The 16,332-nt window shown below is 41.7% G+C and overlaps 1 protein-coding gene across 2 annotated transcripts in view; it reads right to left on the reverse strand.

Moving 5' to 3' along the window:
* ppargc1a (peroxisome proliferator-activated receptor gamma, coactivator 1 alpha) overlaps window positions 1-7,809 on the reverse strand; it is a 310,372-nt gene extending 302,563 nt beyond the window's left edge. The window contains exon 1 of one of the 2 annotated variants that reach the window (XM_086283565.1): window positions 7,504-7,809. In XM_086283565.1, coding sequence (XP_086139691.1) covers window positions 7,504-7,584 — 81 coding nt within the window. In that variant the 5' untranslated portion in view covers window positions 7,585-7,809. The remainder of the gene's footprint in view (window positions 1-7,503) is intronic. The other variant, XM_086283568.1, reaches the window with a different exon arrangement.
* Window positions 7,810-16,332: the final 8,523 nt, after the last annotated feature.

Below are 16,332 nucleotides of genomic sequence, written 5' to 3' on the forward strand. Positions count from 1 at the left end.
ATGGCCTCTGGACGAGCTTTCAGGATGTCCTAAAGGAAGGGTGGGAGGAAAAAAAAGCAGGCCAAGGTCTGAAGGAGGGAGTTCATTGCTATATGACAGCATTTGGAGGCAAGGGCTGGGACCTTTTCAGAGATGTGATGCACATGCATGTCTCAAAGGCAAAGTGAGATGGAAAAGAGCACTCAGTGTTGGAGGAAAAAAAAAGGAACTCAAATTGCTTGGCCAGCACAACTCAAGGCCAAAATCTATTTAATCATAGAATAAGGACAGTTTGGAAATAGAAAAAAAAGACAGTATAATATTCATGCCCTGCCGCTTCACTTGGTCACACACAGACACTTTGTGTTGTCAGGTAAATGTATTGTATGTCATAAACTCCTCTCATCCGGTCCTGTAACTCTTCCCTCAAAAAAAAAAAAATATATATATATGAATGCATGTATCACACATGCTCAGCGTGCCATAAAAATGTAGCTAAGAATGCTGCAGTGCACCAAGCCACTAGCTAAACAAACAAAGTAAATACGCCTGATAATGCCGACGATAACATCCGAGGCAAAATGAAAGGATGAAGGTCAGTAATTGGGAGAAGGTGGGGAGGAAGAAGCATGGCGCGGTTTGTTTTTCTCCTGGCAGGGGTCCATCTGGGCGCGTGCGGCAGGCTCTGGGGCGGTGTAGGAGCACGTCTGTGCAGAGGTTAAGAAAAGCAATTAATCGGCAGCAGAGATAATCAAAGGAACCTCCCCCTCCAGACACCTTGGTGGGGGAGAGGGAGAGCAGAGAAACGGAGAGACAGACAGAGGAGAGGAAGATGGGAAAATACTTGTTTACAGGCACTGCTGGTGCGATCAAAAGCGCAGGGGTTCAGCTCTGCCACCGGGGCCCTCCGTTTCAGGTGGAATTGATAACACTTCAGATGTACAATTCAATGTTTGTGAGAGTACTTTTACCTCCCGGTGAGAAGGCAAGGATTTTTCACAGTCTAAGCTGCATTTCCTTTCATCTCAGATTTTGCAAGGTATCAACAGATTGTCAATGGTGAGGAAGACATTTTTCCCACACATAATCAAAGAATGTAGTCTGCACTCACCCCGCTTAGACGTCAATTCAGACGGCGCGGCGCGAGAAAGCTACAAAACAAGATTAATATCACTGGAAACTAATATTTTGATTACATTAAATTAGCTGTGAACCTCAGAGAGACTAGAAGAGCATAAAAGTTGGGTTTTTTTCGCAGCTAACCAATTAACTGTACATATTATGCACTGGTGTAGTTAAAAGGCTTCTCCTGCTGCAAATAATTAGATGTTCTGCATGACAGATTTTATAGTTCCACCAGGAATCAAAGCTTGTTGCTCTCTCTGGTAGTTCACGTTTCTCTCTGGAAATGAAATGAAGTGTCACCTAGCGTAGATTTATGCCTCATAAATAACGACATAAGCTGGTCTGGTGTTTCTTTGCGACTTTAAGCACCAACTTCACTGTTAAATATTAACAAAATGACCACAGATCAACAACTACTGACAACAAGATAACACCCAATAGAGTTGCTGTTTAAGTAATTTAAAGTCCTCTAAATCGATGCCCCTTTTTAGCCTTAAAATATACTAACACTGTCACCAATACTGAAACGTACCCTATGATCATTTAGCAGTATACATCTTGGCAAAAAGGCTCTGGCAGACGGTTAGCAGGTCAGCAGTGAGTAAGGGGTGGCACTTTCACAGTCTTGATTAGATAATTATCCATCCATATCTTGGCAATATGTTGCAAGGGAACAACGCGCTTCTCATTACACCGCTGACAGGCCCTGCATCTGTGGGTTGCTATCAAAAGCAAGGTGTTCAGCAGGCACGCACTTGTTGATTAAAAAAGAAAAAAGAAAAGAAAAAGAAATAAGATGTGCCAATGTGAAAATTAGATATACCCCTTCAGGGTTGGTTGTGAGAGGTGGTAGGTACACGGAGCATATCACGGACTGAAAGCATGACAAACAATAAGTGAGTTCCTGGAATCTGGAACGGGTAATGAGGCTATTTAAAAATTTACCTTTAGCTCCCCTGCTTTTAGCCATTCTCGCTCTATTTGGAATAAGCGCTCCATCTCATATTGTTGTCAGTGACGCATTGCACTGTTAAAGGGACAAGAGGTCTCCACTGATCAGTGCAAATAAGCGTAGGCACTTGAGGACAATTTTGAGGTACTTGTACACTGATATATCCATTTTACAATGTTTTGGCATTCTAGTGCGCTGCCTTAATTCAACAGGCGTAATGAATAGCTCCATTTCAAGTTCACATATAAACATCAAACATATGTACAGCCTGGAAAACATAAGCTTTAGTTTTCTGTAGATACAAATAAAATATTTAAGTAGAGCACTGATTTTTAAGGGTGATGATGTTATCAACATACCAGCCCATATTTTTTTTAGACATCGTACTCAGATTTACACACATGCACTATGTTAGAGTTGTACAGTGTTTCATCTTTCAGCAATTTATTTTACCAGTCGGCACAGCGCCGTCAAATTCTCAGCAGTGATGCGTACCCTGTGCACCTGACACAATTTCTGAATTAAACCCATGTGTTGTTTCAAATGGGAACTTTTATATGAGCTCATCCATAATAACAAACATACCTATCATGATATATCTTTCTACAATATCAATATATCAGATGATTTTTTTAAAAAGTAAAAACGACCATTGTATAGCTGTATAAAAATCAGCTCTTTTACACACGTGTGTAGTTCTACTTTTAATCATTTAGCCGCTAGCATTTCAGTCCCATGAAAGTTTTGATTGCGTGACTTTTACTACATTATTTTATAGTGTGTTGTTACTTTTACCTGAAGAAATAATCCATAAATTTCCGCTACCACCGTCACATTGCAATTGGTGAAAAATTTCACAAACTACCCTAAATAAATATGGCTTTTATCCCCTTCATGGTAGTTTCCTTGTTCAAGCCCTCATAACTTTGCCTTCCACAGCGAGGGGAAGTGCACCAGATAAGGAGGAGCCTCTCTTTTTTAATTTAACCACAGGACACAAGAGTTCACCATCACCACAGAATAAAGGCCTGAGATATCTGAGAAGAGAACAAATAAGTAGAAAAAAATCTGCACAGTGACAGAATACAAGATTTCTTTGCCATGCCCATACAAACAGCGCTCCGTGCTTGCCCTTTTCACCATATCTGGCCCCCTGCAACCTCCTTCTTTCATCTTTTTTTTAAAATACAGTGACAGAAAAGCCCAAATGCAAGCCAACAAGTCACTGGAACAGAACTTTCAAGGAATAATCCTGATGTAGTACGAGAACTGGAAGTGGTACATGACAGTAGGGGAGACTAGCTTGACTAGTTCTTGTACAGACAGTTGCAGACACTGGATTAACAATGAGGAAATCCTGGCTTAAAAAGGATTCCATCATTTGAAAAAGAGAGAGGCCAAGAGATGTGCAGGACTCCAGCCTGCAAATTTTCTTACCGATTAGTCATTTGAATAATAAAACTGAGAAAATTTGTGAAAGATACTTGGTTTCAATGCTATAAAAACAGAAAAGCTGGAACTGGAAAAAAAAAAAAGCAAATAATGAATTGATTGATACCAAACAGCTGCCAATTACTATTCCATCGACTGACTAATGATGATGAGTTTGTTTCCGCTCTGAATGAGAGCTTTTATTAACCCAAGTGCCACATAGGCATCCTGACAGCTTACAATCAATTTTTCTTATACTTAGCTATGAACACTAAATATATTTGAAATTCTACCCTTTCCCCTGCCAAAAGTGGAGTACAATACTGTAAACTCAAAGAAAGGAACACATTCTCGCTCTCTGCTGAGTCTGTGATCTCTCAAAAGGCTCTCCAAATACAACCCTGTTTAAACAGTTTTTAATTCCTTCCTTGCTGTAAAGTGCCTCCACCCACAAAAAGCAAAACAGTGAAGCTACTGTCTCATTACACGGAAAAAAAAGGGACTCACGTGGATCAAATACTGTACATAAGAGCGCACACAAAGGAGGTTTCATTTAACCAAGCCACTGAGTGAGTAGTAACGGAGCTTGAGCCTCGCTGTGATGAAACATGCTGTAGGCAGAAGCAGACACATAAAAAAAACGCATTAGTTCTTACTGCTTCTGAGCGCACGCTGTGTTACCTGCAGCTTTTTTGAAACGTCTTGAATGATAGAGTTCACCCTTTTGAGTCGGACTGCCAAGCGCTGGCACGCTTTTTGTCGAGACAAACTGAATACATTGCTTTTGAAGAGCGACGGAGCCTGGGAAGGGACCGGAGCCTGGAACTCCAAAAAGACATGCACAAAATGTGTGATGAAACTTTCAGCACCACGGACAGCAGCTCTCAAGAAGCCTGATGATTAAGAGGGGGAGGTGTTGGCGAGGGGGTTGTGGAGAGTGGGGAAAAAGAAGGCGATGGAGTGGAGGGAGAGGCAATAAGTTCATTTGATAATTAAGCGAAGACAGCATATTCCCCACCGCTTGCGTTTCAGCTATCCCCCATGTCTGCTCTTTTAAAAGTGGAAGCACTCACCCCAAAGAGCGCACGCACGCACACATACGCACACACTCCTGCGGCAAGACCCAGCTTTTCCACGGTTTTCCCCTGTCTCTGTGTCTTAGGCTGAATAATGCAGGGCCTTTACCCAGCGCTCAAGCATGAGTGGATAATCTGGCCACAAGGACAGGCTGTGTCAACATTTCCCTTTACTGCCTTATTTATTTATTTACCCACCCGCCCTAGGACTTGGGGAGGGCGAGAGAGGATATATGTGCATGGCTAACAACGTGGTGGCTGAGCAGATGACCTGCTTCCAGGAAGATACTTATTAAAGATTTTTCATGGGAAGCATACAGACTGTGCCAGGCTGATTTGGGAAAATATGTGAAAGCATTTGAGGAAGACCATTTTATGTTAACTCTTCATATAGGAACGGGAATGTAGGGCTAATAGTCCAACCTTTTCGCTGTGGATTAAAGCTTCAGTTGTGTTGTCTGTTAATCTAATATCAGCCAGTCTGAAAGGAGAAATATGCTCATTACAGATCTCCATAGTGTCGTGGTTTTCATATTGGCCTAACAAGCAAGACCCCTGGTTTGATCCCAGGAGGAGGCACAAATCCCCCAGGGGTTGCATGAGGCTGGGCATCCAGCGTAAAAATCTGCCAAATCAAATACTCAGCGCTACCCGCTGGATGTCAGATCAATTAAAAACAGAAAATGATGGAGACATTGTTTAACTCATCAACAATATATTTGCCAAATTAGATCTCGAACCATCGTCCGCTCAGCTGTGATGCTACTCTGCTACACATGCTGCCAGGCTGGGAAAATTATGAAATGATTTCTGAAATACCCCAGCACCTTTTCCAGTATTATAGCAGCTCTGCTTTGCAGAGGTTAACACTTTTCCCTTGTGTGCAAAAGATCCCCAGTTCAAGAGTGGGGAGCAGATGCACTGGGGGCACAAGTGTACACCTAGTCCGGATCCCAACCCTGGATAAAACGGGAGGGTCCTGTCAGGAAGGATGGCTGGTGTAAAAACAGCCAAAAGTACTGACTACATCTTGATTTTCTGTAAATATAAAGATTATATTAAAAAAATATAAGCATATACCAATGTACAGGCCACTACTGACCAATAGGATATGCAGACTGATACATGGGTTAGGCTTATATAGTGCTTTTCTACTCTGGTATCAGGAGGAGCTTAGGGTTCAGTATCTTGCCTAAGACAGGAACAGCCAGGGATCAAACCACCAACCATGTGTCTGGTAGATGACCTGCTCTACCTCCTAAGCCACACAGCAGAACCACCCACTCTAGAAAAACAAGAATCCATCCAAGTGAACTTAGATTTCTTATATTTTCAGACCAGATTTCCAAACCCCCAAAGACAGCAAATCTGAAGTGACGTGTAAAAGTAAAAACGATCGACTGAGCGACAGTGTTTGAAAGATGAACTGATTACAAAAAAAGACTTAAAAACTAATTTTCTGCTGATCAGTTTATCAACTGTTCGTTTTAGCAGGTGTAAGAAAAATAAACCTAGGTAATGGCCTTTTTTTCTCTCGATATTTTCAGCTGAACTACCTTCAGTCTGCAGTTTCAGCCTTGAACAACAGCGACGTAAAGTTCTAAACTTTCCAACCCTGAAGACTGATGCAAATGCAGCAGAAGTCTACAACGCTAAGTCAGTTCTCTGCTGTGGATTTCAGTGTCTTAAATTTGTAAATGCGCTTGCACTCGACTGATGTGCCGAAATCCACTTTGCAGCCGAGGCTTAATTGTTGCACATTTAAAATGCCATTCACAGTGACTTTGCACTTCTGAGTCATGTTTTTGGGGTGGCTTTTGTTTCTTGTGCCTAAATAACTGTTACAATATGACTCTCGGCACGGCCAATCAGGAGCTCAGGCTTTAAGAGCCTAATCCTCTTTAATTTGCGATTACTTGTAATTCAAAATGCTAGCCCACTAAACCACAGGAGATTGATTGTTTAAGTGTCCTCCTCTTCTGTATTGCAACCTGGATACTGATAACAGAAAAATAAATTCCCCGCGTATATATCCCGAGCTCTCACGGTGGCATTCAAGTAAATTACCATAAAAATCACTGTACAAATATTTTGGCATCAATCATTGAGCATAAACTGCTAAATAGCTGAGAGCCCTCTTAGCATTCATAGAGAATGATTTCATTGGCATTCTTGTGGCAGATGACTTTAGCCGCACGCATTCCTCCCTCAAATTAGAATGTGAGAATTAAGAGGGATTTCATATAGCACGATAAGTGTGTTTTTAAAAAGCAAAACTGATTGAGCTTGAGGGAAGAGGGAGGATGAATTAGGTAATTATCTCCAAACAGACACAAGTGCTTCTCTGCTGTGTGAGAAACAGGCCCGACACTCCAGGATCAAAGTGCTCAGCATCAGCAACAACAACAACACTCACTCCAATCTCAGTCTGCCTTACCTGATTTCCAGACCCACATGGCAACCCACGGGTCTCAGGTACACAGGTATCTTTAGTAAGAAGCCGGTGTCTTATGATCTCTGTTTGAAAAAGCTTCACTCATAACACCAAAAAGATCGTGTCTCTCAGATACTTCAAAGGAATAATGGCGTGTGTGTGTGTGTTTACCTCTAATTTATTGATAACATTCCCGGCATAAGATTTATTTTGTCTACTAGGTTCATCCATTATTGATTTTAAAGGCAGAATGTTTGAGTAACAGAAAGCTTAAGGGAAGTTGAGGAAAGTATTCGTGTGACCCTGCTGGCAAAACACAAAAACCCCAAGTTTGTGAAGTTGTACCTGCTCTCACCTCACGTGCTGAGTCAGTCATTAAAAACCAGCCCTTTAAACTCCCCCTTTAAACACTTACATATCTCTATATATATATATTTGTGCCATTTTAAATCACAGCAGCGGAAACAACGACGCTGTTCTCTCCCGCGGAGAGGGACCTGTCCTACCTGCTCGTAGCACGTCTCCCAGGTGAGGTTCACGAGGCAGGAGGAGAACAGCTCATCTTCGGTCCGGCCATAGCCGTCCATGGTGTGCCCGCCGCGTCTGGTGAAGGAGTCAGCAAGACGGAGATTTTGTTCAAGTCTTCCCTCGACGACTGCTTCTTCCTATCTCCCTCTCTTTCTCTCTCTCTCTCTCTGTCCCGCTCTCTTCTCCGTCCGGCGCCGTGGATGCTATCAAACGAACAGCGGCGGTGTGCGCGCGGATGCTGCCGTTACCTCGGTCACGTGGCCGTCGTCTCCAAAAAACCAAAGTGGGATGTGTCGGGGTGCATCCCACCGCCTTCAGGTGTCAGGGTCAACGGTGGCTACCGACGAAAGCGATGAAAAATACTTTAAATAACAAGGCAGAGAAACGACTGGATGCCTGGAGTGTGGTCGTTAGCTGTTTCTCTTTCGGTCACGGTGAGCAAAATAAGAAAACTGCTTTTTGTTTTTACGTCTCTTTTTTTTTTAAACAAAAATTCCTTTCCCAGCTAATGAAACCCGGGGCATTATGAAAACAGTGACATGAAAACGGTAAACATGCCGGTAGAAAAAACACTTTAGGGAAGTTTGAAGAATTAGAAAACTTTTAAATAGTTTTTATGTCCTCGTGAACACTTAATATGTATGCCAAAAAGCTAGCACCTGTACAAGGGTTTTTCCAGGATTTTTACAAATGGGGTACCAAGAATAAGGGTGGGGTGTATGGCATGTATAAGCAAAGTCATCTGATTTCAAAGGGCTATTTTTGTAGTAACTGACACAGAATCCTGTGTTATATTTAAAATACATTGCTAAATATAAAGTTTTACATATAAAACTTTCATGTGTCCACCTCCAGACCCCACAGGTTTATGTTTATATGATAGTTGCTATCTACCAGCAACCACATCTCATGAACCCCCTATCCGGTTGTTCAGTGATGACGCGACAAATCCTACTTCCGGGCCTAAAGTAGTCTGCGTTTAATTTGACCCCTTTACCACTGGATCCTGCTGTTACTTATATCGGTCAGGTGTGTTTCCCCTCTGTAAGGAGGAAAAACAACCGTGAAATACGAACTCTGTTTCAAAAAGACAGAATTTGTGTCCCAACAGCTGTCGCCTACTGGAATAACTTATACCAGGACCTGGAATGGGAGAAGATTTGGACCTTACCGTCGAAATTTCTATTAAATAACAAAGTAAAGGAAATATCTTTTAAAGTTATTCATCGTTTTTACCCAACTAGGTCTTTTCTTGTACGTTATAAAAAGGACATTGATGTTAACTGTACATTTTGTAATTGTGTGAAGGAAGATATTTCTCATTTATTTTGGTCATGCTTATACACGAATCTTTTCTGGCAAGAATTTTGTGTTTTTGTTGTTTCCTTTATCTTTTCTGAGTTCTCTCTTTGTTACGAGAAAATATTGTTTGGTTTCTTTAAGTACCCCATGCACAGGGCAAACGAATTTTATTTGATTAATTTATTGATATTATTGGCTAAATTTCATATACATAAGTCGAAATTTTCTAACGCAAAACCATCCTTTCGGTGCTTTTTAAATGAAACCAAACAATATGTTAAAACCATACAACATTCTCAAAGTCAAAAAGCTGTCAAAACCATAAACCTATGTTCCCTGTTCAATATCATGTGATTCTATAATAGACTGTCTATTTTGCTTTTTTATACGAACCCCCTGACATTGTGTTTGCTATTTTGTATTTGTATATCTGTATTTTGTGCTTTGTCAATAAAACGTATTCCAAAAAAAAAAAAAAAAAAAAGTAGCCTGCGTTTAATATGGCTTTTGTGTTGTTAACATGTTTAATGTTATGTATTTTCTTCTATTTGATCTCAAAAAGCTCCTAAAACAGTCAGTGATCCCTGCTGACCTCCCTCGGCTTTTATTACCACTAATCATTTATTTAAGCTCAGTTTTTAAAACGTTAGGATGTAACTACAGCCCAGCCCATGCAGCAGTATATGAATGACTAACCTCGTATTGTGGATGGATTATCTCAGTTGTTCTCCTGGCTGAAGTTTGGTCCTTTTACAGCATCCTGCCATGCGATTACATTTGTTCCTGACCACCGAGAACACTCACGTTAACTTTTATCGAGTGGAAAAAAAGGTAGCTTGTTTATATTATGCTAGCATAGCTGTGTCGCTAGCGGTCACGTAGCACATCATTTTAAACCAGCTAGCCAAACTTCAGTAACCCTACAAACGTCACTGCTTTTTAGTTTTCTGTCTTCATTTATGCTGGAAGTGATAACAAAGCTGTACGTTTTAATTTGTTTCCAAAACCCCGCAGTCAGGACATGCTATATTGTATTTAGATAGAAGCTAGCGAGCTAACTTCCTGCTAACTTCTAACTCCGTTAAATGTCATAAATTCCGTTTTCATGGATGCCTGGATGTTAAACTCAATTGTTACACCTGGTAGAGCAGAACGCTGATCATTTTATTAAAGATGAAAGACTTTAGACAGTTTTTCAACTCTCAGTAATGCCATAGTGATCGTTTGATATATGGACCTGCAGCGGAGTTTAGGCCCAGACACGGCTAGTGACGTCAGACTGAACAACCGGATTCCTGACCATTACCAGTGAACAGCCGTGCAATTCATTGTATTTGTAATTTTATTTGACTGAAAATAAATGTAAATTATGAAAATAAATGCAGAAACTTGTCCACGTCTTGAAATACATTTAAGTGTAAAATACATAGTCACTCCTTGTTGTAACATTGGTATCACCACACTATAAATATCTTGTACATTTAAAAGTATTGATAACTTCTCTTCTCTCCCAGTTTAACTGAGCTGTCTGTGATTTAGTCTCTAATGGGTTTAACAATTTGTAGTCTTATACAGACAATTTGGAAACTTGTAAACACAAAAAGCACATGTGCTGACTATCAGATTTGATTAACTTTGGTAACTTTGTGCCACTCAGGTCAGCACAGTTGTGCAGTGGTTAGCGCTGCTGCCTAATAGCAAGAAGATACTGGGTTTGAATCCACTGTCTGACTGGGCCTTTTCTGTGTGGCGTTTGCATGTTCTCTTCAGATACACTGGCTTCCCCCCACAGTCTAAACATACAGTTAGTGGGATTAAGTTACCGGTAATTGGGGATTCTAAATTGGGTGAGTGATTGGCTGTCTCTGTGTTGGCTTGTCCAGTTACCTGACCTGTCCGGTGTGCACAAACTTACATCCATCCAGCCAGTTTAGGGATGGATGAAACCTTGGAGCACATTCCAGGCTGTGTGGCAGGGGTAGCATGAAGTCCAGTTTTTTGATGAATTTGTTTACTTCTTTCTTAAAATTAGAAGGACTTTTTTTTTTTTTGACTGTAACATAGCCTACTGTACTAGCACAACTAGTCCCCCAAACCCAAAGATGAATGTCTGTGTGCAAAATGGATTTTTCTCAGTGTTTCATATACTTTAAATGTATCCAAAAATATCAGACTTTTTTGCATAAAATATAGGGGGGTGATGTAGGCACTAGGCAGTGCATGAAAGAAACACGTAGAAGTCACTGTCGCCTTTGCTTCTTTTAAAACAGACTCAGTTCTGTCAAAAGGTGCACAAATATTGTAGGACATAATACACGAGTTCAGTACTTAGCCTTGGCCTACATGTATCCTGATCTCTATTTGGGATTTATCTTGACTAAAGATATTTCATCCCACAAAACACCAGCTTACATTCTGTCCAAAATATGTATCCAAAATGGGGCTTTTTCTTTTTCGATTCTGTGTTCTAACTAATGCTAAAATGTAAAAGGCATGCAAACTTTCAAACCCACAGTGCACCCACACAGGTGTTTGAGTGTACCGTGTGTCTCCTCAGATCTGTGTGGGCCTGTGTACTGAGTTGATTGACATCTCTCTCGCTCTCCTGTTAGTTTTCTTGTGCCTGTTAGTGTGAGGCAACCTCCACCTTTACTATTTGTCCTATATATTCACAAAGACTGCTGACAGCACATAGTTCCCATTTTCCGGCGTAGCTTGGCCTAGCTTCAGCCTTGGCAGAGGTTTAATCATTCGGAATAAGCCAAAACAACTGCAGAGGTAAAATGGGCCTTTACTGTAAACAAAAGTAAGTTCTTGCTGAAGCTTTCTGTCAACTCTTGAAAGCATCTGTACACCATATTTGTCTCACAGAACTTATGTACAAAATGTAACAGCACATGGCACCAGATGAACATATAACCGCAGATTAATTCATTTATTCCCAGATCATGAGATAATGAGTGCTTGAATTGCCTTGTAATCAAAATACACATGCAATTACTCCACATATTTAATAATTTGTCAACTTATACAAAAAATATGGCTAAACTACTTACATTTACATACATAATACACATACTTACAAAGCAAAAAATGTAATTTGACATTTTAAAGGAAAATTGTAGGTTTTTACTGAACATCTTAAGATTTATTAACTCACTGTAGTGTTTATACTGTCTTACTAAAGTTTAAAGTGAAATCATGACGTTGCTGCTGGTGTTACTACACCTCAAAATAGTTTATGTTCCTTTGAAAATCCTGGAGGGTTGACTCATAACTCCAGAGCCTCCATGGGGCTACACAATATATCTAGACAATGCAACAAGGGGGAAGTAAGTGTTCCTTTATGTAAACCTGCTAAACAACTCTAGACACATCACTTGTCTTTCATGACTAAGATTAGTGTAGGTGGATTGAGATATTAAAATTTCTGTTTTAAAAACCCTTTTTTTCTGCATTTCAATCTTCACAACCCTGCTCTCCATGTGTTCTTCAATGTGCTTTATCATTTTGTAAGTCACAGATAGAGGCGTCAGACTGAATCAAGCCCATTATGACTGATTAAAGGCCTCCCAATTAAAGTGAAATTACAGCTTTAGACTAAATTCCCAACTGCACATCAAACCATCAGAATAATTGTACAGCATTGTGGGAAAACAAGCCCTTAGAAGCCAAACCAGTACAACATTGTGCCACGGAATAAGTGTTACCCGCGTGCAGCCATGCTGAGCACGGACAATCTCTCATTTTGCTGCTAACAGGGCTCATTTGAAGAACTGTCTTTTAGCACACCATTTATTGTGATATGAGACCCATGCAGTCAGACGGGCCTTTCGAGCGTCAGTCTTCTTCGCCGGCCTCTTCGTTTGATCAAGATGCGTGATCTGCACCCTTTTGAAGTATGGTCAATTGGCACAGTGTTGCATATTCTCTTTCCTATGCAGAAATTGTCAAGAATTCACTGCGGCAGAGAGTGGGAGAAAGACAGCGAATGTTTGCTACAGTGACTGGCCGTAACCCAGCCTTCGCGTTTCATCTAGCTCATTGCCGTGAGGCTTGCGAGTGGTGTCAACATCATACATTATGATAAAACACATTACAATCCTCTGTGTTCGGGAAAAAAAAACTTAAAATAAAGAATTTAGCAAGATTTTGATCTTTCCGTGACACTTGCGCTGAAGTCGGGGGTTGGAATGGGCGGGATTCTGGCAAACCAACTCGGTGTCTCGAAGGAAAGCAGTCTCTGATCTGGAGGCAAAGAAAAAGAATGATGCAAGCAAAACGAATGGCAGCTTGTTCTTTAGCCTTATCTGTCACCATCAGCCATAATCTGTCCTGTGCTGTAGATTAATTTAAAGATTATGGAGCCCTATACATTCGTATGGTGCGGTGGAGTGCCGCAACACGAGAGAAATCACAAATAGCATCCGGCTTCCCTCTGAGAGTGAGGCGCAGCTCGGTTTGTTCCTATACTTGTGCCTCGATCCTCTGTGTTCTTTCAACTTGTTTCTTCGTCTTGCCCAGTGACACATAAAAGCTTTTCACTGAATCAAATCAGCAGTCTGCGATAATTCAGTGTGACAATGTAACAATTGTGTTGGTGTGATCTTATGTGGGGATACTTCTATCATTCACACATCTCTCACAGAGGCTGCGGCAGCAAAACTGGGTGAAAGTTCAGGGCGGCAACCAGCGTTGTGGGGGAATAAATGAGGTTAAATTTTGTCGCCTCCCCCACTCCCCCTCTGCCCACAGGTGGCGGCTGCACGTTTCTGCACAGGTGCCTTCGGTAGTTGCGTGAGTGGTCCGAAACTGGCAGGCCATTTTTAAACATGCAGTCTACATGCCACGTCTCCCCTACATAACCAATCTATCAAGCCCTAACCCGGCGGTACGTGCATATACTCCCTGTATCACAGAGAAGGCTTGGAAAGCAACTGTCATAGATGGCGTGATTGAATTGTTCCCTTGCACTGTCACCAGAGGGGCTATTACTTCAAATTAGCATACAAATTCAAACCAGGACAGATGGATTTGTCACATTGCGGTCGCCATCTTCCTGGAAGATTGGCTGTGCTTGTGCTGCGCGATGGAGATAAGACACCTGTCTTGGTGCTGGTGGGGGGAAGGACCGGCGTGGGATGGGAGGACTGGGTGGGCGGATGGATTTCCTGAAACGCTGAGGTGTTCTGCAATAAACTTCCCTACCCACGGACTCAAATGATGATGAGGCACCATCCAGGACTCTGTGGGTGGTAGGAGATTGAGCTGTAGCAAGCTGGTGATTCACACTGTTTGGAAACACAGTGAACAATACCTGTCTGGAATTTGTTTGCGGTTGCTACTTTTTGGTGAGTTACTGTCAAAAAGCCACATAAATGTCCTCCGCCCACTCCACACACGACATCAGCACAAAGTGTAAGGATGGATGCGTAACAGCTGTGGGATTAAATGCAGAGACGACTCTCATGCGGTGCTCCGCAAGCCCTTGGCTTCAACTTTTAATAGCCAAACAAAGGATGAACCGCATCCCACCTCGGTCCAGATTTCACTGTTAATAATACAGAGACGCGTATTCATATGTATGAACATCCATCCCCGTGCAGACGCAAGAGTAAGAGCAAGAAAATAAGACCGCTTGCTCTCCTCGTGTAGCCTCACATCAGACACTAACAAAATACAACTTGGAGACGTAATGATTTTCATTTGTAATTATGGCAGGGTGAATCAATGGGAAGTATTGAGCATGAAAAACTGTTCTTACCCCAGGATCAATTCCATATAATTTCCAGATCAGCTCAAACTAATGGGTTTTCTATTGGCTTCACTTCGGAGAAAGACTAATCTCTCTGGTACCATTTTGTGGTTTCTGTGGATGTTTCCAAGCAAAAGGCCATCCACTTAAAAACTCGTCTCCCAAAAGTCCAAAAATATTGAAGCGCGCATGCTAATTTCCTGACTTAGCATATTACACAATCTGCAGGCTTAATTTAAAACTCCCTTAGTAGCAGGTCTACTATCTCTGCCTGCCTACATCCAGACACTACAGAGATTGTGAAAATGCTTACTGGTTCATTTTTTGCCTCTATCTTTAGTTGAGGCTTAAGTATATTTCCTTACAATTGATGTAAAGTTGAGATGCAGAAGAGACAAAAGGAAGGTTATGGTGATACGGTCGACAGTCCACCTGCAGGAGAAGAAAGGTGCAGAGAAGCGGTTAAATACATTGCCCACAGTGTAATGTCCGTTTGCTTTGCTTACTCCATTGTGAAGTCTTAAAGACATCAGATTTCTTCTTAACACCCATTTGAAGTGTCTTAAAATGATGCATTGTTAATTACAGCCAGGTGGGAGCCAGCAGGAAGCTTCACCTCAGCTACTTTAAGTCGGGGGCGATCGTGGCTCAAGAGTTGGGAGTTCGCCTTGTAATCGGAAGGTTGCCGGTTCGAGCCCCGGCTCAGACAGTCTCGGTCGTTGTGTCCTTGGGCAAGACACTTCACCCGTTGCCTACTGGTGGTGGTCAGAGGGCCCGGTGGCGCCAGTGTCCAGCAGCCTCGCCTCTGTCAGTGCGCCCCAGGGTGGCTGTGGCTACAATGTAGCTGGCCATCACCAGTGTGTGAATGTGTGTGTGAATGGGTGGATAACTGGATATGTAAAGCGCTTTGGGGTCCTTAGGGACTAGAAAAGCGCTATATAAATACAGGCCATTTACCATTGAACTGGATCCCTCAATTCCTGCCTTTCAGGCATATTCTAGTATGAATGATTGTAGTATTGTTCATATGTTAACTAAGAATCTATTAGCTTGTACCCGTGTCTGTGTGATGCACACAATCTTTATTTAGAATGGTTTGGTGTAAGTCGTCATCACTGCAGTATGCTGCTGCACAACATTCAAGTTTCTGTTAGATGTTATTCACAAACAGTGTTTCTTAACATGTCTGCTTGTTCTTGACTCGTGTAACTGTGGGATTTTAGATTTATGTATTCATATGTACACACTTCTACACACATTTCATATTACATCATTTATAATGTGTTTGCAGGCCACCACGTGCAATTCTTTCTTCCCTGGTTAAAGTTATCTATCTATGGATGCAGCTCGGTAACCAAGATTATAGTGTGACCAAGTAAGAGTCCACACACACCATATCAAGTAAATAAAGACAGTGACAGCTACGATGTTAAAATCCATCCATCTCTTACATGCTCTCTGTGGCAGCATGTAAGCTAACCTAAGTAAGCTAGTTCTGGTTACTCCCTTATTCACAAGGGACCATCACAGCAGGTGGCGCCACATATTTGATTTGGCAGGTTTTTACACCAGATGCCCTTCCCAAGATCGTGTATCCCCTCCCTGGATTAAATTGTCTGTTAAGTGTATGTGTATACCACTGCACTACTGAGCCAGTGAAGCTGACTTAAGTGACAATTGAAATATCTTTCGGATTAAAATATACACAAGCACTCCCAATATAATTTGGGAGTGCTTCACTGGAAGCCAG

The sequence above is a fragment of the Aulonocara sp. 'chitande type north' Nkhata Bay genome, linkage group LG3, assembly GCF_057382095.1.
Source record: "Aulonocara sp. 'chitande type north' Nkhata Bay isolate Kocher_YH1m ecotype deep benthic linkage group LG3, A_spYH_male_GT1.1, whole genome shotgun sequence".
NCBI lineage: Eukaryota > Metazoa > Chordata > Actinopteri > Cichliformes > Cichlidae > Aulonocara > Aulonocara sp. 'chitande type north' Nkhata Bay.